This window comes from Cyrtonyx montezumae, unplaced genomic scaffold, assembly GCF_038088225.1.
Source record: "Cyrtonyx montezumae isolate F1298 unplaced genomic scaffold, pur_monq_1.0 scaffold_16, whole genome shotgun sequence".
NCBI lineage: Eukaryota > Metazoa > Chordata > Aves > Galliformes > Odontophoridae > Cyrtonyx > Cyrtonyx montezumae.
Window position 1 is genome coordinate 14211525 of NW_027071892.1, and position 19280 is coordinate 14230804.

General features: G+C 40.5%; 1 protein-coding gene across 5 annotated transcripts in view; it reads right to left on the reverse strand.

Annotated features, from left to right (window-relative positions):
• Positions 1 to 19280, reverse strand: part of TRRAP (transformation/transcription domain associated protein) — a 71563-nt gene that overhangs the window by 17587 nt on the left and 34696 nt on the right. For 3 of the 5 annotated variants that reach the window (XM_065732948.1, XM_065732949.1, XM_065732947.1), the window contains exons 45-60: positions 18942 to 19067; positions 17577 to 17723; positions 16375 to 16577; positions 15504 to 15625; positions 14456 to 14669; positions 13433 to 13612; positions 12943 to 13089; positions 12198 to 12317; positions 11630 to 11917; positions 10671 to 10808; positions 10181 to 10293; positions 9561 to 9696; positions 6158 to 6349; positions 1967 to 2195; positions 1500 to 1765; positions 1003 to 1103 (exon numbers count right to left, since the gene is read on the reverse strand). In XM_065732948.1, coding sequence (XP_065589020.1) covers positions 1003 to 1103; positions 1500 to 1765; positions 1967 to 2195; positions 6158 to 6349; positions 9561 to 9696; positions 10181 to 10293; positions 10671 to 10808; positions 11630 to 11917; positions 12198 to 12317; positions 12943 to 13089; positions 13433 to 13612; positions 14456 to 14669; positions 15504 to 15625; positions 16375 to 16577; positions 17577 to 17723; positions 18942 to 19067 — 2722 coding nt within the window. The remainder of the gene's footprint in view (positions 1 to 1002; positions 1104 to 1499; positions 1766 to 1966; positions 2196 to 6157; positions 6350 to 9560; positions 9697 to 10180; positions 10294 to 10670; positions 10809 to 11629; positions 11918 to 12197; positions 12318 to 12942; positions 13090 to 13432; positions 13613 to 14455; positions 14670 to 15503; positions 15626 to 16374; positions 16578 to 17576; positions 17724 to 18941; positions 19068 to 19280) is intronic. The other 2 variants (XM_065732951.1, XM_065732950.1) reach the window with 1 other exon arrangement.

Genomic DNA, 19280 nt, shown 5'->3' on the forward strand with positions numbered 1-19280 from the left:
TGTGACTGCTTCCCCTTTCTAAAAACAGGACTTTTCAGCAGATCTTTTCTACCTCTCTACTATCCATCACTCTTGACACCTGAAATGACTTTAAAAACGGTCTCTCCCACCTTGCTCAGCAAATGGGCAGCTCAGGGAGATGCAGCCACAGAGGTGACCTCTAGCTTCCAGTGCACTTACACAGGTAATCAGCAGTCACACATTCTCAGGATTAAGACTGCCCATCTTCTCAAGAGTAACCCTCCCAACGCCCCAACTTCAGCTGCAGTGCTTGAAAATGCACTTCTGGTTGGTTATTTGGTAAGATTAAGATACATGTCTTAACTTTTATCTGTTCTATCCTGTAGAAAGACACGGGTACAGTTCTAGCTGCCTTTTAGTTCAACTTCTGTTTGTTTATTTTGAAGTGGGGTAGAGGAAAGGCAGGCTTTCATCTCTTTGCACTTCAACTGAAACAAAGCTCGTTTATGGCCATGAGAAAGCCCACTGCACTTTCCATTGAAGCAACTACATTCTGCCTATTTAAATATCTCTTTTGTACCCACAGAAGATGATCATTATTTCCTGAATTTAGCTGCTACATGGGGCAACAATGAACAATGAAACAGGAAAAAAAAAAGAAGGAAAGAAAGATGTTGGCTAACTTCGTTTGGGTAGCTATGATCCTGTAGACTGAACAGGGCTCTATCCTTGGCTTTGTATGTGATACTTACATTGAGACTGTAATTAAAGTAGCTTCCTTTTGCCAACTACACTCATGTACTGGTTTGTGAGACTGAGATATCAGTGAGACATCACTCCGTCTAACTAAACAGTCAGAGAACCAGGAAAAAAGATATCTTATGCCGCAAAGCTTTGGACAAAAACATTCTCCCTGCCTCTTCCTTCTGCACATCTCTAAAAACAAACAAACAAATCACTGATATAATGTCTGCTTCAATTAGTTCTTCCTCAACAACACTCCGAAATACTAACGATGCCTCCCCCAGCCAACACACTTACTTGTTGATCTGAGCCAAGAACATTCCCTTCAACGCGTAGAACTCAGCGGTCATCTCCTTGGTGAAGTACTTCAGATTAGTTGATTCGATAACTTCAAGGCCCTGGTGAATAAGTGGCAGTGAAAAAAAGCCTTCTAAAAAGGAACGCTTTCTTGTAACTCATTTTCAGTTCTGTATATCAGCAAACATCACTCACGAGCAAGCCACTCAAGCACCCTAACACGTCTTAAATTGCACTGTCCTTCTGCAAATAACATATTTTCCAAGTCCAGTCCATTTATCTACTTTGTAAGATTTCAAAATATCTACAACCTAATAAATATAAAGAGGACAACTTCTATAACATTCATGGGTCAAAGAGGACAATGACTGCTTTTGTCCCTAACAGCATTACTTAACATCAGGCATTATATAAGATGGCCAAGGCCTGTATACAGGCCATTTATTTAAAGCAATACGTCTGATGGTCCTGGAACATCAGAGGAAAAGCTGCCATACCTGCATGCATTCGTTTTTGCCCATAACTCCTGCCAGCTGAAGGTAACATTTAACTTGCTGGCGAATCTTCTGGAAGCAGTCCACAATGGGCACAGTTGGAATGGTATGAATACGACTCAGTATATCCAAGGCTACGTTGACCAGCCCTTGTTTTCGAGCTATCTTTCCATACTGAATAATTGCTGATGCAGAAGCATGAACTCCCAACATGGCGTTATTGGAACTAGGATCATGCTGAGAACTATTCTCGTATGCAGTTACAATGGCTGAAGACAAAACACAAAATGTTGTCATTATACGTGAAACCATACATACACGAAATCTCACACAGCGCTACTATGAAATTACGAACGCCGAGATGGAAACTGAATAAAAACAATCCTGTCAAAGCCAACAAAACTACTGCACGTTTAAATAAGAAGAACACAGAGAACTCATTTCAAACAATGCGTTGTTGGGAAAATTACATGATGAAGGCATGCTGGACCAGGCAGTTTTACCCTGGTAATGATGCTGTCTCCACATGAAAATGCTGCTCCAGTGGGATAAATCATCTGACACGATGGGCAACCTGTTCCTCCACGTCTTCACAACAGTCTTCATATCATGCAAGCTGTTGTTCCTCCCTAGATTAGTCGGCTGCAGTCCTGCATTTATTTGGGCTGCTTCCTGAAGTTCGATTATCTGCTGTGCTGCCTAGAAAAACAGTAAACAATATATATCATCCTAAAAGATTGTACAATAAACTGGCCGAGATCCTTCTGATCAGACCACCCTTAAATCATCAAGGGAAGAAGCAACTATGCTGCCTGGGGACTATCTATTAGTTTCACAAATAACCAATAGCCAATAATGATCAAAACAGAAAAAGAAAAGACGACCAAAACCCACATGCTTCAGTTGTTAACAGAGATGTTTCACCCACCTGCTGATCATCAGAACTGAATCGTAGCACCGGTGCTAGTCCTAAGAGACAAACCACCCAATTGTTCTAGAAAGCACACAAAGATGCCATGAAGTTCCTTCCTGAATGCCCACAATGTGGTCACTGCCACGCTGCCATGTTCCCCCGGGAACCTTTGCTTTGAGAAGTTACTTAGGTTAGAAATGTTTTTTACACTGACATGTAAAATTTGGAGTAACCAAAGGAACAAATGAGATGGCAGCAGTCTCAAACCTACTCACAGCAGCAGACATTTTGTTAAACTTCAACAACCCCAAGAAAAAGGCCCACAAACTTTAATGGAATTTAATTACCCATAGTACAATAAAACCAGCCTAGTATTCTCTAAGCTGCCTCTTGGCAGATAACAGTTGTATTCATTGTTAATCAACCAAATAAGATAACTACTTAAAAAAAAATAAAATAAAAAAGAAGCCATCTAAATTTGCCCAGTGAAATCTCTTGAAACAAAATAAATTAAACAAAGTAATATTTTCCTACAATCATCTCAGTATCAGCTCTCACAATAGCTTAACCTTCATCCTACACCCATTCATCACATAGATTTAATTTTCTCACAGGTATTTAATCACATACTATCTGATATTAAAAAAAAAAAGTAATTACTGCAGTGCAAATTCATGGCTGCATTTGTACCTCTGTCACTCACTGACTAATTTATCATTTCTTCATGAGGGATGTCCACATATTAGGTTACTCTAAACGCTTGTTTTAATTGATATCTGAAAGCATTTAAATTATTTAGCAATCCTAATCCTTTCATGCTACAAATACTACACATCCAGAGGAGAAGCACTGGAGTGAAAACTTATCAGGATGGAGTTCATTTAGAGAAGGAATCTTCCATTTGCATCAGCTCTAACAAATGAAAGGTTGTGCTATCATTTACATCTCACCTATTTACTCAGCATCTTCTTCTCTACATGGGGCATTCTCCTGTGCTCACTTTATTTAATCCACCAACGTGTACCACATCAATTCAAACGCGGGGGCTGCTGCACACCACCCACAGGTACCCCTGTCTCACTGGAGGCCCTGCAGGCCACGCGGGTTTTGTTGCTTATGAAGCAAAGTGGGCACCATGCACAGGGTGTGACCAGCAGCATCCTGCACGTTCCTACAGCTGTGGCTCATGCACAGCTCTGAGTACCAACTCATGAAGAAACACGTGCCCCAACACCAAACCTCAGATCACACAGTGCTGAGATACTGCAGAATTTCCCCCTTGGAGAAGAAAGGCTCCAACAGCAATGAGTGCTGATCTGTGTCAGGTGTATCAGCCTCCTGCAGAGGACTGCAGCCCTTCCTCCTGGCAGCACACACGTGGGTGCCCCACCTCCAACCTGTGGGTGCTGCTGCACAGCATAGGATGTTCGTTTTCAAGAAGCTTCTGGAAGCATTTTGAGGCCAAATCCCATCTTTTAACAATGCGTTTGGACACCTACCTCCATTCAATTACACTTGGCAGTAACATCTGCTCTCAAAAGTTCATCTCTTACAGTTCTGAATTACTTACATAATTAAATCCAAGGAAAGCTAAAGGCTAAGTGTTGACATTTTGCACATTTTGAAGGGAAGCAGAAGTCCGTTTTTGTTACAGAAAAATGTGTGAAAGTCGTGAAGGACACAAGCCATGCACTTCTCACATGTTACACGTGTTATTTCATCTCATATAATAAGTAAACTGCATAATCTGTATGATCAGCACCGTGCCAGCTGCTTCACAAAAACACTTGGGCAGCTCTCAAGTTCTCCCATTCCTGCCAGGATGAGAATCAAGTCTTCTTCCCTAACTTCCTAAGGGGATCCTGAGAAACATCTCTGTCAGGGAGCAGAGCTAAACACACAGAATTTGAACATCTCTCTTATTTGAACTGCACTGCCAATGTTGCTTGGAACAGTCAGATTAAAAGCAAAAATAAACACGTACCTGGTGCATAGTACCGTGGAACCAATTTCTGCCTGAGTAAATGCTAGGAAAAGTACATTATTTGTCCTGTAACATTTAATAATTAGGTCTAAAATATAATGACTTTAAACAAGCACTAAGGACCTGTTCAAAAAGGATAAATGAAAAATCATCTTTTACTTCCCTTATTCCAACCATATTTCCCTACAGAAACAGAATATTCTTTCTTTTATGAGAAAAAATGTTTGTAGGACTCAGAAGTAGCCAACAAGCTCTGCCTTTCCCTAGAAATGGATGACACAGTGAAGAAAAAAAGCAAGTAGAAAATGGCACCAAAAAACCCATTAGCAATGTCCATCCTCTTTGTACACACTGGTTACCCAAGTGGAAAGTTGCTCTTCCTTTCCAAGTCAAGGACTCAAGAACACACACCAGGCTCTCTTTAAACATCAGTGCTGGAAAAGATCCAGTGCAACACAGAGCAGTAATTTTACAGGCTACTATGGAGTTCAAGTTACAAACTTCTCCTATTTCAAATGATCTTGAAAGACACCAGTAAAGATGAGACGATACTGTGCTGTGTATTTTTGTGGTGCTGTTTGGTTTCATTATTGTTTCTTTTCCAAGTTTAACTCAGAATTAACAGATTGCCTCTCCTTTATTCTGAGAGCAGCTCACTGCCTCCTTGTGAGCATACCTCCCTGACTTCACCATTAAGCTCCTCTCAAAACTTCATGCTTGCTTTGCCCATTTTTCTTTCCCAGAAAGCATACAGATCTCTTTCAGATCCCAAAGTAAGGCCACAGGGCTCCAACCTCTTCTGATGTAAGTGACCTGCTCCCTCTCAATTCAGCAAAATGCCCACGACAAAGGTTACGGCTGTCTCAAGTCTTTCAGCTGACTTACTCTCACAAGAGCTCTGTAATGTATTGGAATTAAAATGAGCCAATTAGTTGGAAGCAGTCACCATTTCAATCAGCACAGCTAAATTTGGAAGGTAGGCACCCACACGCAGACAAGGGGAATTACTGGAAATGGTCTCCCACTCAGACCAAAGATACTCTTTCCTGCAGCTGGCATCAGACTTGATGAGGGGAGCAGTGACCCCAAAGCCCTTCCATCTGTGAAGCAACATAATTAAGCACAATAATTCTTTTTACAACATTACTGCAAGGATTTTAAGGCAGTACTGATCAGAACCTGCCAAACGACCTCGTGAGGTATTCTGTAAAGCTGAAGACCAATGCTTGGAGATTTGAAGTACACATGAGCTCATCTAGTACAATCCACACTCTCTTACTGAAGATCTACGCAAGTCTCTCCCTGTACAATCAGAAGTATCACATAATACAGAGAAGATTCTCCTTCCTAATGCCATTTCCCACTGCTTACTATGGCTTCTACTACATTCCCAAGGGCCAACTTAAAATGAGAAATAATGATTGAAAACCAGGCTTTTTATGTGCACTAAGGAACTTTGTTTCTACCATTACGCTCAACACCAATGTGTTTGCAGAACCCACACAATGGGCTCAATCTGCCATTCCAACCTTCCAACCTGAGTGTCTCTGAAGGAGCTCAGTGGCACACCAGTCCAGTTCACCTGACCTATTGTGGAAAAGAAGAAGATAAAAACAACTTCCAGCCTTTCCAGTACAAACTTATACCTGCAGAATGGCAAATCAGAAAAGAAAAATGGCAAAGCCTCATCCACAAAGTCCTTCACTAGCAACAGGCTTAACTTCTAGGAGAACATAACTGAGAACACAAACTTTCAGTTCTTACCTGGAGAAGGGGAGTGTGAACGTGGGAGACCACGTGGGGAAGCCTCCGCCACTCCCGAATGGCCAGGCTGCTCGCCATCTCCACCAGGCGCTCGATGAAGTTCAGCTGCTGCTCCTCAGGGTGGCAGATTGCTAAGTACCCTCTGTACATGTTCACTTTCCAAGCCATCTCTTTTGGACAACTCAATTCCACCTGGTAATGAAATGGAAAAAAGTCCAGTAGAGATGAGTCGTGCTTCAGTGCAGGCTTCTCTGACATGACATGCTTTCTGTGAATTCTTAAACACTCAGGTTCCTTACTTTGTTTAGAAATATTCTACAAATATCAGAGTAAAATACCATAATTTGTCATCAGAGGAACTCAAGGCTCTAACAGTGACTGGTGAGGGTAGGCTGGCAAAGAAGTTGCCAGCTCAGCACAAGTGCTGCACACAACCTGCTGAGGGCATGCTACCGGGCAGCCAGGGCACAGCTGAGCCAGCTCAGCAAGCTGAGAGCAGTCCTGCAACAGGAGCACGAAGCTCCCTGCCAACCAACCCACCCTGCAAAGAAAGACAGTGCTTCTCAGCAGGCAGCCCACTGCTTCCAAAACGCTTCGGGGGCTCCAGAACAAGCAAGTCAGCTTCTCACACAGACAGATACTGGCCCTATATGTCAGCATATTACGCCAGCATGATACTTCCTAACTGCCTGCTAACTTGATCAGAATAAACAGATGATGTATTTTTTAAATCATCTACACATAGCCTTCCCATTTACATCAAAACCATTTCTAAACACAGGTGTCAATACTGATTAAAATACAATTTTAAGCCATTTTCTAAAAAAAAAAAAAAAAAATCATGAACTAGTAGAAGAACAGCAACTAAAAATGGCAAAGCACTTCAAATGCCCGACAAGGAAATCCTTAATTCACTGAAATCCCTCCACATTACCTTCCTGTTGATGTACTGCACCTTAACCATTACAGCTGTTATTTCTGCTTATCCTGAATTGGCTTTCACGCCTGAGACCGCAAAGAGAAACAGCCAGGTAGCAACCTTACACTTACACTGTGAAAATCATCTCTTTTTTTATTACATTATCTACTGGATCATTACACACAACGGCAACACGAGCAAATGGAAATGAGTCCTGGGCCCTATCAAAGGCCACATGGTATTTTAATAGCTCTGCTTTAATAGGTAGATTACTTAAAACGTTTCACAAAGATTTATGGAAACTGGTACACATTTGCCATGCTTTCTGACCCTCTTCTGACCCAGGGATCAACCATGGAGATTCATAGAACAGTACATCTAATAAGTTTTTTCCAAGTCAGTCTTCGAAGAACAGCCACAGAATGCCACTAAAATTGGAGTCACGAGTACAGCAGCACAGAATCCACCGTTCTTCACATCCTAATAGTTATGCAAACACGTGTCCTGACACATCTTGTAAGGGAGTCCAAGTGCAGCCACAGAAGCTCCATCTATGGCTGCAGCAGCATCTCCTCCCGGGTCGATTTGTGAACAGCCCATTACTGAAAAATACCTCATTAGATGTAACTGCCACTGCAGCCCATCAGCAGCTACTTGTGGCTGTCTCTTCTGCTCCAATCCATTTCCAAAACCAGAACCTGTCAGACGTGATCTATTTCATACCTCAAGGTTTAAAATACGCCGTGCAATGGAGTTCTTATTTTAGGCTGCAGAGGTTTTTCAAATAACACTGTTTCTATAATTAATATATAATTAATTCTATAATTATCCAGTGAAGTTGCATGCTTATACACTAAATATCAGTTTTTTAAAGAGAAGTTAATTAAAATGCCAGTATCACCTGTTAGATCCTTTTTGCAGCTGCAGTACAACTCACTACGTACAGATTTGGCTTCACGTGGACTGATAAATGCTACAAAGCATCCTTAAGGCAACTGCTTCACCCCAACCATCAGTGCTACAGGCACGGGAAAGCTCAATTTGAAATGCTACTGCTGGACACCTTTAATTTAGGTTCTGACAAAACACGGCCTTACGTTAATTAAACATCTTTTCCTGCTTTCACTGTTAAGCCTTTAAAGCAAAACTCACTGACTGCACGCACCTACACAACCAGCACTGCAAAAGAATAGACACAACATTAACAAAATGTAACTGGAATATTCAGTCTCATTTTGAAGAAAGGAAAGACACACATTGGGTCACAGGAGAATGAGCCACCACCAGGGAGCACGCACTGCTAGGATATTTTGCATACAGCCTCTCAACCCTGTCAGGACTGGAGCTATGGAAGCTCAGTGTTTTCCTGAGTATGTTTCTACCTTTTGCAAACACTATGCAACCAGGCAGGCAGCTGTCAATCCTACAGACTATTTTTTAATGCTAGCTACTGCTTCAAACTGGAACAGCAATGGCACAACAGTGAAGCCCAGCGATGGGAGGGAGTAATTAATTTGGGTAAACCTCTGCAACACGAAAAAGGAAAAGGTTCTGCTCAGAGCTTCATCAGTAAAATTATACTTTAAATATGAAGTTTGCTCTCTTATTCCAAACTCTAGCACCTTTAACAGAGTAATCCCAGTAACGTCACACTAAATAGCAACAGTGCAATGAAGATCAGCAAGTTCCCTTCCACTTGTGATTTAATGCAGTACTGTCACCCTTCAGATTTCAATTCCACATCTGATTTATGTTTCTGCTTTAGCTAACCACAGACTAACAGCATGCTTCCCTGGCCATTCAAACTTCATTTACACACATACACACACACAAAAGATGCTTATGAATACTTGGAAAGAAAAAACAACTTGCAGATTTTCATCTTCTGCAATGTTATGTTACGTAGCATGCCTGTGCCTGTAAACACTGTTACGGGCAAAACTTGATGGAGCACTCATTCTTTAGGCAGACAGACAGCACAGATTCATTCTCCAGGCACACAGATGTAACAAACACACAATTCATGAGTAAAACTAAGGCAAGGACAAAGGGAAGGTTAAATGTTCTACAAATGCATGTTGTTGAGCAAAATGAATTACAAGCAGAATACAATAATGAGCTCAATAATGAATCAGGAAGGTCAATAGCAGGAAAGTACAAACAGTGTATTCTATTCTTCTCCAAATGAGGAAGATAACTGCTCCACTTGCTACACACAAGTTCCTTGGTTTCTAACGAGCTACACACATAGTGCTGCTTTCTAAAACAATACACAACCACAAAGGCACATCTCTTCTCCTTCAGATGAAGGACATGCCCACAAGGCCTGTGGCACATCAACCCCTGCCATACCAGAACTCCATCAGACAAGGCAGCCCGATCCACTTGGGCCTGTTGGGACTTCTGTTTCCTTCCAGTTCAAACCAGTCTGATTCAGTAAGCCTTATATTAAACCAAACATGAACACTAAAAGCCCTCACTCACCTGCACCAGAGCCTCCTTCATAGCAGTCCAGTTTGAGACCCTCCATGCACATTCCAGTACCAGGTAAGGATTTATATGACCTTTTGACTGCCCATACTCTGTCAAAGGTTCCCACTGGTTCAATTCTTTGGAGCAACTACGAAAATCAAACCACTGTAAGTCTTATTTACCAGTAATAATAATAATGTTAATAATAATAATAAAAGTGTCTTCATGCTTGGTATCAGACTATCAGCATATTTGTTTCACCACGAACCGCTCTGCAAGCACTGCAGAGATTTTATCCAGATGGATCTATTACCAGCTACAATACAGAAATCTGTGAGCTGAGATAAGCTGCATTTTCTGTCTACTGTAACAACAGTTTTAAATAAGGAAGATATATTTTAGCTCCAGTCTGATATCACCAATATCAAATTACATTTTTACCACTCTTCACACACGAGTGTCTCCCTTAAGGGAGTACAAAAGTAGGTGTTGTTTGTTTGTTTGTTTTCCCTTAAGTTTCCCCCGTGTTTTAAAAGGTCTGAGCAAAGCGTATCCCAGCAACTAAAGCTTAAAGGCAGCAGGGCATTCTTCCACTGAGGGGTAGCAATGCTTCATCAGCTTTGAAGTCTTACCGAATCCAGTGATCCTCCCAGAGTTGATACTCAGGAAAGATGGAAGGGGAAGCGTTGTTCCGTTCATGCTCCTTTTTAGCTTTTTCCATTGCTTTTTCATAAGTTTCTTGTGCCTAAAGAAAATTCACAGTGTTTTATTTTTTCTATTTGCTGTACACACATCAGCTCAACATTTACTTGAAGAAAAATAAGAAAGCATTCTAAACTGAAAGAAAAACAATCACCAGCTACTGAGTGTTGCCTTGTTTCTGAAATAGCCATTATTTTGTAGCTTTGCAAATGTGATAAGGCTGATGGATGTACTCAAAAGTCTTACCTCACCCAGGTATGCCATGGCCTTCAACTATTTCTTTATTCAGTAGAGAAGCTTCACTTGTTATTTTACATAACTGAAGCTTTCTACGTTCCTACTCAGTTTGTTTTGTCTCCGACCAGAACGTTCACCCTAACAGCAGAACGACCCAGACTGCTTCCAACACTGAGGGCACACCTGCTCAAAGAAGCCATGCTGTTCATAGGCAATGGCTGTTGCTGTCTCCGGGAACTTGCAGCGTTTCTGCCACAGCCCAGCCCACATATCCTCCTCTTGTAACAACGAGTACAGCTCAGCAAGGGAGTCCAGGATTTCCTAGAACATCAAGCACATGTTTCTCTGCAGCCCAATTTTCACTATAAAGCATAGTAAAAAGCAAAGACATCTTCTATACTAAGGCAAGTTGAGACAGACCTGAAAATAAAGATTTGTTTCTAAAAAGCCTTTTTTAAATTGTGGAAGGCACAAAATTAATAACAACCAAGTACTGAGAAGAACAATACTGCACTGCATGACAAAAAAACAACCTATGGTCTCTACACTGATTGTTGGTGGTCTTCCTTAAAATATCAGATAAAAGAACACAAAATGGTTTAACAAAGCAACAAGTCAGTCTTTAGCAGAGAAACAATCCAGAACATTTCTCTCTCTGTGCTACACACCAACACTGACAGACTACTCAACTCAGCAGCACCTGTGTACAGACACGAGCTAAATAAAAGCAAATTAACTTGTTAAGGTCATGCACCAACAGCCAACTTGCTAGGGAAAGCATGACCCCTTTGAGGGAGACAGAGGCTGCAGACATTTCTACGTGAGATTTAAGGTGAGGAGCAGAAATGGGTTGATCCAGGTTTACAGTGCTGCAAATGCAGAGCGGAAAGAAGGATCGAGAGGAAAACGTAAGAATTTCAATGCCAGTTGAGAGAAAGGCATGAGAAGCAGGCAAGATACAGCGTCATCAATCTTGCAAGCCTGTTCAAAACACCCACTGTCAGGAATTGCTTTACTGAACTGAAAAAGAACACTACAACAAGCTTCTAAATACGAAGATTTACAAAGCAGGGCTACTGCACTGCACTGTCACTATACTTTCCTCTTCACATTTCATAAGGTATTTCAGTTTAGCACCCTACCTGTTGAGGAGGAGTTATGCTTTCCTGCTCATAAAATTCCGTTGTCTGTTTTGGCTTAATTTGTAAGCTCAGTCCTTTTTCAAAGGCTTGATGTTCCAGCATCAGTGTAGAACGAAACCAGAGATTGTGAGTTTTACCCAAGTATTTCAGGACACACGGTCTGATGGGAATGGGAGGAACACACTGTGACATGGCTTCCACAAAGCAATTCAGTGCACTTGGCTGGCAATCACGCTGAACTTGATGGCTACCACTGCACAAGAAAGGGCTTATTTCACCTGCAAGAGCCTGGAAGGAAACATAAGGACAGACAAATCTTAACAAAGAGTTTACCACTATGAAATTTGGATTCAAAACCTTGTTAATATAGTGTCGTTTGATGGGTAATTCTCTTAGCACATGGAAGGGCCCTCCTTCTTTTAAAAGATGTACACAGATGGAGGTGTACAGCCTTAACCAGACACAAAAAATGGCAAACTTCTCAAAGCAAGTGAACAAGCCGTGCAGTACACATTTTCCTGGAGAGCCAGTCATTCACAACAGTTTATTAAAAGAGAGAGATCCTCACATGTTGTTGCCTGTCAGACAAGATCTTCCAGAGCCGTGAAAAAAGCTGGATCCAAGTCTTCTCCGCTAACGGTGTAGAAATATGACATAACTGAACAAAGGCACTCAGCAGTGCTCCAGTCTGAGGAAGAAATAAAATTAACAGCACTGAAAACAGTTTGGTTATACAGTGTTTAAGCAGTCATGTAAACGCCTTTTCCAACCAACACATCAAAACGTCTCCTTCAGCAATGAAAACTACTGTATAATTAATTTAATGCTATTTTCATGTTGATCAAGACTCTGCTTCACTGTTGTAAATGTTTAAAAAAGAAAAAAGGAAGGGAAAAGGAAAAAAAGTTGACACCTTTGCCCACAGAAATGATGGAGTTACTTCTTTACCACTGTGTTACCACTGTGAATATTCCAGAACAGCTTTCAGCTAAAATTACCTCCTTATAAATTATGTAAGCACAAGGTGCTGACACACTTCTGACTTTGCCATCGCAATTTTCTTAACTGTTTAAGCATACTTAAAGGAGGAAGAAATTTCATCTCTGTAAGAAAGGGATGCAGCAGCCAGTCGTAATTAAGTAACAGCTTAATCGTGTGGTTTAAAAATGTTTAAGAAATTACATCAGATTCTAGGAGTTTTCTATATAAAAAAAAATAAGCTTAAAAACAACACTCAGAAACAGAAGATAAGGTCAGCCTGGAGATTTCAGTATCAAAATGATTAATCAGAAAACCAACCGCGCTGTACCAACCTTCACTTCACGAAGAGAGTCAAGAAATTTGTCATGTCGGTTGGTCAGCATGTGCAGCTGATTTCCAATGTCCTTCTCAGAAAGTTCCTTAGTTTTGGGTGTACTGGTCTGATCTCCTGGAGCCAATTCAATGTCAATTTCCACATCCTGTACAGAAGTAAACAACTCAAAGCATGAAGGTATTTTATAAGTCCTTTTACTATTTTTCTCCCTATACAAAGTACTCTTCCAATCAACCTGTTCTGGGTCTCCAGTTAGTTGCTCACGTTCAGAAGCAGAATTGCTAGAATGCTACACCAAGAAAAGCCTAAATGAACGAACACAAGTTCTGAAGAATGGATATATGGTGAAAACAATGCACCACAAACAAGGCATAGAGAACAAGCTCTGCACATCACCTCTGAGGCATTCTCCATTTTTTTGTGATGCGCAACAAGGAAGAGACATCCTCATTAAAGTTTTATTTTCTACAATGTTTTCTGCAAGTTACCTCCTCTTTGGATTCACTGTTCTCCCTTTCCCGAGGCTCTTGTTTGACATGGGTTACCATAGCAAATGCTGCTCTATCGTGACTGTCTGCCAGGTTGATCACATTGGTGATAGAGGGCAGCATAGCACCCTGACAGCTCGTCCCAATCGTAGTATTTCTCTCACACACTGCCAGCAGGAGCTAAGACAATAAAAAACAAGGAGACTTTTTCAACAGACACTTTTACTGCAGTATTTCTGAGAAAATACCCCTACAGTTTCATATTTATCCACAGGAGTTCTAATGCATCCAAGGAATATCTGTCATATTTATTCAATAAATATAACAATACCACTTCATCTTTATTTGATTTCATTGACATCATTTTGAAGTTCATGACTGTGCTATCAGGAGTACCTTTCAAGCCTCTCCAGAAAACTCAGAAGGAATAGGAATATTCTGTGCCTAATTTGTGTATTTTCTATCTTACAATGCACATCTTTAGCATCCTCAATCAGTTAATGCATACAGACCCTCCCACTCAATGAGAGATCTACCAGAAAGGTTGCAGAAAATCATTGCTGTTTATGCCTCTACAAAGAGCTCTTGAAGAGCTCAAAGTTATGCTCACAGTCACTCTAGACTCCTGTTTTAATACGTAAATAGTTTATATAGTTCTAAATCCCCAAGGTTTGCACCTTTGGTTGGGACAAGGCCAATCTCATTTCAAGGCTATCCCACTTAACACGTGTCATGCTGCTAGTGCAGGTATTCTGTCCAAAGTTTTATTGAAACCTTCTACTTTCTAATCACCATAATTTATAACAGATGGGTTTTCCCAGAGAAAGCCACTTTCCAAAAACCAGACTTCCCATTCCTCAGATATATCTGAGGCAGCAGACTTGGTATTTTTTGCATCTATACATATAATGCATACTACAGCACCCTCTTTACTTAACCCTCTAACACCGAACCAAGAAAAATGTGGAATATCACCCATTTCTAGAACTCCAATTGTATTTCTGAAGAGAGTAATTTCCCTACCTCAATGCACTGTTTTATCCAGAAGTGATTTCCCATTGCTTCCCAGTTTTGAGAACACGTCACATAAAGCAGGCGCTCATAAACACGGCGTTTCATGGAATTGTCAAAGACCTCAAAGAACTTTGCTCGTATCAGTGGCTGGGCACAGCGCAGACCCGAGAGAAACGCTGGCTCAAGTTTAGCAGTCAGTTCACTGCCAGAAAGATTCTCATCCCTAGAAGAAATACAGGTGAAATGACAGATATTAGAAAGAGAAGCCTTCAATCTTTTGCACATAACACCAAGGGAGGTGATGTTTGTGGAAGTCCATATAGGGTGGCATGCATCCAGGTGTGGTGTTTTGAGGGAAACAGCAAAGAAAACACTGCTGCCTGATAGAAAACCACCCCAAATGATCATGAACTCCTCCAGGATACAATTCCACTCGCCCAAATTGTGAAATAGTATCAACTCTGGCCACATCTGTACCTGTCTGAAATGCAAAGTAACATTCATTGATAAGAATTTCTGACTACACCACCGCTTTGCACAGTTAACCAGCAAACAGAATGACAGCAAACAGCAGCTGAAGCAATGCAAATCACAACCACAAAATAACACAGCTGCCATTTGTTGATATGCTACTGTTCTAGTTCCTTTATCACATTACAGAACACAATTGCTTAGCTTGCCAAGAAAATCTCCTGGATGTGCACTTTACAATAGATTTCCAAGAAAAATAGTTTTTATACTCTATTGATATAAAAGCAGAGAGATTTCGTCTTTCACCACTGTATTAAACATACAAGCATCTACAAGGATACCCTAATACCTTGGTAAAGGGAGTATTTTAGCAGATCCATAAAGAAGATGCTTAAAAAGGATTTTCTATTTCAAAACTTACTTCAGTAAATATGTACTGTGGTTTCAGAGAAATGAACCAACTCTGAATCTTAGAAAAAAATCATTTAATTCTAACCTAAAGAGATTGATGGCACATTATAAGGGTCATATATGGTACAAATGATGAACCAATAAGCTGAAATAAATGATTAATTGCTATAATTACCTATAGACATAGTTAACAAGGTCTAAGAACTGGGCATTCAATTCAAGGTCTTCTGGAAAACGCTTTTCAATGTAAGTCATCATTTTCACCAGTAAAATGGACTTCTCCCGGAGAGTCGGTGTCTGTGTTAAAAGAAGACATGATTAATTTTGTCAATTCATCTTAAAACACGCACAGAACTGGCATATTTTAAGTATATCTCAGCTACCACCTTTAATCACTCTTTCACTCCTAAAGCACTGAGGGAGAGTCTGCTAAAAGGTCACCACTCTTAAAAAGAGCAGCCACTCGAGCATTTATCCTTCAAATACAAGCCAGAGAATTTCAGAATTATAACTAAATCACAGAATTGTAGAGGCTGGAGGGACCTCTGGAGCTCTCTGAGCTAAAGCAGGTTCCCTACAGCAGGTAAACACAGGTTCAAGAGTTTAAATGGTTACAAAAAATTAATGTATATTTTTATAAAGGTAGGTCCCTTTATAAAGCATTAGCTTTTCAATCACTGAGCTCTAACTGATACAAAATATGGTCATTTGAGAAGGTCACACAACGTTACAGGAATAATGTGACTTAAACCAGCATGAGGCATCTTCCTGATGAAAGATTTTCTATCCAAGTTAATGCGAAACATTTTAAACCTTTACTTTAAACCAAATGTTACATGTTTTGGCTAAAACAAGTCTAAAACAAGCTAAGCATCTTTAACCCCCGTTCATTTCACGTGGAATGCAGGATATTCAAAACCTCATGGAGGATACATTAGCTTATTTAACAGGTCACTGCAATCTTCCCTGCCAATTCTTGATGAATTGCAACAGAACTTGCACGTACTCATTTGAGCACGGTCATCATTTTTTCCTTCCCAGTTTACCTGATTAGCTGCCATAGGGGAATTGTTCTTCACCCACTCTTCAACAATTTTTACCACTGCACGAAGAATTTTTGCATCAGTAGACTTTTCAATTAGAGATGTTAGAATAGCTTGTATAAAATTTTTCCTCATTTCCATGCTCATCACAGCCAGGCGAGTTTTTACAAGATCCAGGCTTAGCATTACCAGTTCACTTGTACCTGCTGTGAATACAAAAAACAATTACAATTGCATATACATGCCTAAAATGCCTAGCAAAAACATTTCCAAGATAAGCCACTGTAATTTCAAAAGTGGCAACAAATAAAATCTGTTGCCTGGAAATAAATCCCTGGAAATAGAAACAATATTTTCAGAGTTACCACTTTCCAGTCTTAAGCAACCTGGGACATAGAGCTGTTCATCAGTAAATAAAGAAATGAATAAATAGAAATCACGCATTCAGAATCCAAAGGGCAAACCTGTGGGGTTTCGTCTCCATAAAGCTTTGCTGAAAGGTGTTACAGAACCCCAATACCTACAAACTGCAATTCAACTTGTGAAAGAAGTACTCAGTGATGCAGCATAACCTATTTGGTTCTGCTCATTTCCTGCTTTGCTTATCTGTCAACTTCAATAATTTTCTCATTGTTTGAAAAGTTTGCAAGGTTTTTTACGTGACTAAATACAGTCTGGAAATGTAATGGCTGCATGTCCTCATAATTGTTTTCCTTAGTAGCTTATTCATTCATAAATTACAGTATTCTTTAGTAGCTCTTTCTATAGGAATATCCAAGTTTTTCAATGGCTCATGATGTAATTCCTTTGATGATAGACAGAACTGTACAGACTGAAGAAGATGCTGTTTTAGGACAAAAACAAAGACATCAGCTTCAGCACATTTATTTCTCAAGCAGTGGCTCTCAGTCAGCCTCTCTCTCGGGTACCAGCAACTCTCAAAAAGCTTCAGCATTTTTATATGTGTGCCATAGCTCAAGCATTCACCAACCACTCACTGCAACTCGTGTCTTAAGTTGGCAATAGGAACTCAAAGTGCATTTTTATCCTTCCGTACTTCAGCAGTATTTATCTCTAATGCTCCTGTTGTTTTCAATACATACAGAAAACCCTGCAAGTCATTTGAATCCCCCCTAGGATGAAGAGATTTTAATACTTTCCAACATCTCTGATGGTTAACACTGTTAAACTACGCAGTGGAATACCTGTGTTTGTTTCTGCTGTTCCTGCTGTAGCCTGTGGGTTCAAGTGCTCCCTGACCATCTTCTGCAGGGATCGCATGAAAACCGAAATCAATCTGTCAATATAGCTGGGATTGTTACTGCATGCAGACTTCAGAATCATTAAAGTACCTGTTGAGAAAAACAACAGTAATTGAAGCAAAACTTTAACTGAGCATAGTATAAGACAGAGGCTCTCAGTGCAGATGTGCTCGTTCTGATGAAGAACGTGGGGAAGTGCTCTAGCTGGACTTTGTGCTATGAAAAAGCACCGGACTATCCAAGTTACAGATACCAGATTGGAAAAATGAACACTACGGAACTGCTAGTCTTGGCAGGCCTTGAGAAATGCATGAAATGGAGCACACAAAGCTCAGATTCTCAAACAGAATTAAAAAGATTTGATCCACTTGAAGGTTAGACTGTAGTGTTAGATTTAAACAAGCTCTGGAGAAAGGGTGAAAAGCATCTTGGTGGGCGAGTTTGTCCTAAAGCACATCCTGACACCTGACAAACAGGCCACTCCCAAGTGAGATTACAACCATCTGCACAGACCACAGAGTAGAATAGTGAAGGACATTTGCCATTTAAATCAGCAACTTTTCCAGAACTGTGCCGTTTCAGGTCAGTATTACCAACACAACCAGTTCTGGGCCAGACTGAACAATCCCAATACGTCACTGCCATGTGTCACTGAGTCAGGAAGTACTAATAACAAGAAAAGGAGAACATTGCAGCTCATCAGAATGGGGTCCACTAAAAACTCACCTGCTTGCTCAACAAAAAAATAGTTACTTCAGAATTCCTTATGCAGTGAACATCTGTGGTCTAGAAATAACTATGACTTCTCACACTATCCAAATCAGTTGATAAATATAATTTCAAATACAATGGAAAAGAAAGTATAACACACAAGCATGTTCACATATAATCCTTGAAACACTCTGCTGTACTTCAGTAGTGCCCTGGTTGAGGGTTTTTTCCCCATGTAACAAGTTTTCACTAATTTTTACTTTATCGTTTGGTTAATCTCAATGCTGCACCCTGTTCCCATGTACTTTGAGCACAGATGGCTTCCATCTAGCACAGCAGCAGGTTTCCACTTCCACTGACTGCTCCCAGGCAAGCTACTAGCAGAGGACAGACTGCCATGAACCCCCAGGCCCTTCCTTCATAACAGACAGATATCCCATGCTCATTGCTTCCAATTGCTAGCTCCAATTGCTTCCCACAGCTTCCTCTTCATTATTATCAGATTTCTATTTCCTTATGGAAAAGACAAGCTAATGACAAAGATCATACTAATGAACAGACCAACTCACATTTCTACCAGAGGCATGGGAAACTTACCAAAGAGCTGAGAAGGGTTAGCATTAGTGGCTTTCTCATAGTTAGTAAGTCCTTCATAAATAACCTTTCCAACTGCAGCATAAAGGCACTCTAGCTCTTCATACTTCGAAGCTACACTTGAGGTACCTGCAAAGTTTACAGAGTTTGCACTTAGTTTCATTAATCTTAGCCACAGAACATGCAAGGAACAGTTAACACTGTGAACAGTCACCTCCACTGCTGCTGGAACTTTACCTTGCTAAAAAGCCAGACAGCACAAACAGATCCCACACTGATATGACCTCCTGACTGTAGAACCAATGTGTCTTCAGTAAGTGTACCACTACTTCTAAATAATTC